General features: G+C 43.1%; 1 protein-coding gene across 1 annotated transcript in view; it reads left to right on the forward strand.

The window, feature by feature from the left end:
• Spag17 (sperm associated antigen 17) overlaps window positions 1-2,347 on the forward strand; it is a 248,890-nt gene that overhangs the window by 138,841 nt on the left and 107,702 nt on the right. The window contains exons 14-15 of the mRNA XM_021157134.1: window positions 447-677; window positions 754-972. Of these exons, the coding sequence (XP_021012793.1) occupies window positions 447-677; window positions 754-972 (450 nt within the window). The remainder of the gene's footprint in view (window positions 1-446; window positions 678-753; window positions 973-2,347) is intronic.

The raw sequence follows: 2,347 nt of genomic DNA on the forward strand, positions 1-2,347 counted from the left end.
CTTTGTAGACCAGGCTGGCCTCGAACTCAGAAATCTGCCTGCCTCTGCCTCCCGAGTGCTGGGATTAAAGGCGTGCGCCACCACGCCCGGCTTTTTTTTTTGGTTTTTAAACACAGGTTTTCTCTGTGTAGCCGTGACTGTCCTGGACCTCACTCTGTAGATTAGGCTGGCCTTGAACTCAGAATTCTGCCTGCCTCTGTCTCCCAAATGCTGGGATTAAAGGCATGTACCATCATTGCCTGGCAGATCTCTTATATCTTAACTGTGATTTTCTTAGTTCCCACGCCTTTGATATTTGTTGAAGACTTCTGAAGCCTGTATTTAAAGTCAGGCCAGCACCCGTGATGGCATGAACCCCTGGTGCCCCTCAGTTAGTCCCTGTGTCAGCCTTGTATTATGCACTAACACGAGCCGTTCCCTGAGGCAGGGGTCATGCTCTTTTACAGAAGTTCTGAGCTGGAATGAAGTAGAACGAGCCTTCAAGGTATTTACTTTTGAGAGCCTGAAGCTCTCAGAGGTGGATGAGGAAGGGAGGCTCAAGCCCACACAGACGACCAGTGAGACAGATGTTGAAAATTTCAACATTCCTTGGGACAACCCTGCCAAGTTCGCTAAGCTGATAAGGCAGCGGTACATTCACAGGATGAGCGTGCAGAAGGCCCCGCCAGTAGTAGTAGGTACGCTGCATGGAAGGGAGTGGGTGGGGCAGCCATCCTGGCACTGTGTCTAATGGATGCTCTTCATCCCGACTAGAGACTGAAAACACTGAGAGAACACTATTTGTGAACAAGAATTTTGCCAAAGCTGAGCAAGATGCACAAGGAGATGAAAATTCCCCAAATTCTGACGAGCCTGCTGCTATCAGTGTGACCGGTTCTACTTCCAACTCCACAAAACCCTGGAATTCTAGTAATAGACAGTTCTCAGAAAAAGAGACCAGTGGGTCCATGTGGCCCCAGCCAGAGTCCATGGGTAAGTGAAAGTGCGCATAGACTCTGCTATGCTATGACAGAAACAAAGAGACAAGTTCAAAAGATATCATTTAAATGTAAGTGTTTCTTCAAATGATGAAAAAGATTCAGTATTTAAGTAACTGGTTAAGAAAACACACTGAGTCCTCCCTTTTAAATTCTGTTTTTCAAGGGATCCTCTCGGTTCCCTCCTCCTAGCAAAAACTCAAAAATTACTTGGGTTAATTAACTAATTAATTTAAAATTTAAATTAATTAAACTTAATTTAAATTAATTAATACAGCAAAGAATTACAATATTCACCATCAGTACTTCATAATTGCTTGGTAACAGTACTTTAAAATTACATATAATGATGGAACAAAATGCCAAGTATACAATCTGCCACGAGACCAGAACTCTGTGAACGTACCTTCCTCTTTGCTCCTATTTTAGTTGTGGACATTACTCTTCTCCTCGGGTACAATCCTGTAAATAATGCTGCTGGGAGGAGACAGAAGGGCACTGGATTAAATGTGCATGTGCTGCCTTGTACACTGCTGTCAGCAGCCTGCCTGAGACACAGCTCCTGTATTCCCTGCACATCACTCTCAGCAGCAGCCTCCTACTAGACAAGAGTGAGCCCTGCTTCACACACCTCCGCTACAGCACTCCTTATCCTAAAACCTCTGCTTCACACACCTCTGCTACAGCCCTCCTTATCCTAAAACCTCTTTGTGTTTTGTCCCTTTCCCCTACATTCTGTGCTGTATCCAAGAGATGTCATAACTGAGCTACACATCCCTTGCGTCGTTACGCCTTGCTATTTTCTGTAATCATTCCTATGCCCAGTGAGCCCTCCACAGCCACAGCTTGTTGAAGGTCATAACTATGTTGATTTATGAAATATCAACTTTCTTTTCGGCTGTGCAACAAATTGCAGCAAATTTACAGGACTGAAATTACACAGAACATATATTCTCATAATACAGTGACAGTGGATGTTAGTTACAAAAGTGATATGGAAGTACCATGTGCCTGAAATTAAGAAATACTCATACATATCCACACCTTGGTGAAGGCAAGGGTTACAATAGGAATTTGGACCTATTTCAAAGTGAGTAATAATGAAAACACTGGGTGTAAAAAAAATATATAGAATGCAGCTAAAGATTCTGTCTGGACACTGACAGCTTTGAATTAATGAATTCCAAAAGAATCCGAAAGTCAAAAAGTTAACTAGTTAAACTCAACCTCAAGTTATTTAGCTATATGCAAAGGCCACAGTAAAGAAACCATCAAGGTGGCTGGTCCATTACTACAGGGTAATTTGTTTTAACTGTGTGTGTGTGTGAGACAGAGAGAGAGAGAGAGAGAGACAGAGACAGAGACAGAGA

The sequence above is a fragment of the Mus caroli genome, chromosome 3 (assembly GCF_900094665.2).
Source record: "Mus caroli chromosome 3, CAROLI_EIJ_v1.1, whole genome shotgun sequence".
Lineage (NCBI taxonomy): Eukaryota > Metazoa > Chordata > Mammalia > Rodentia > Muridae > Mus > Mus caroli.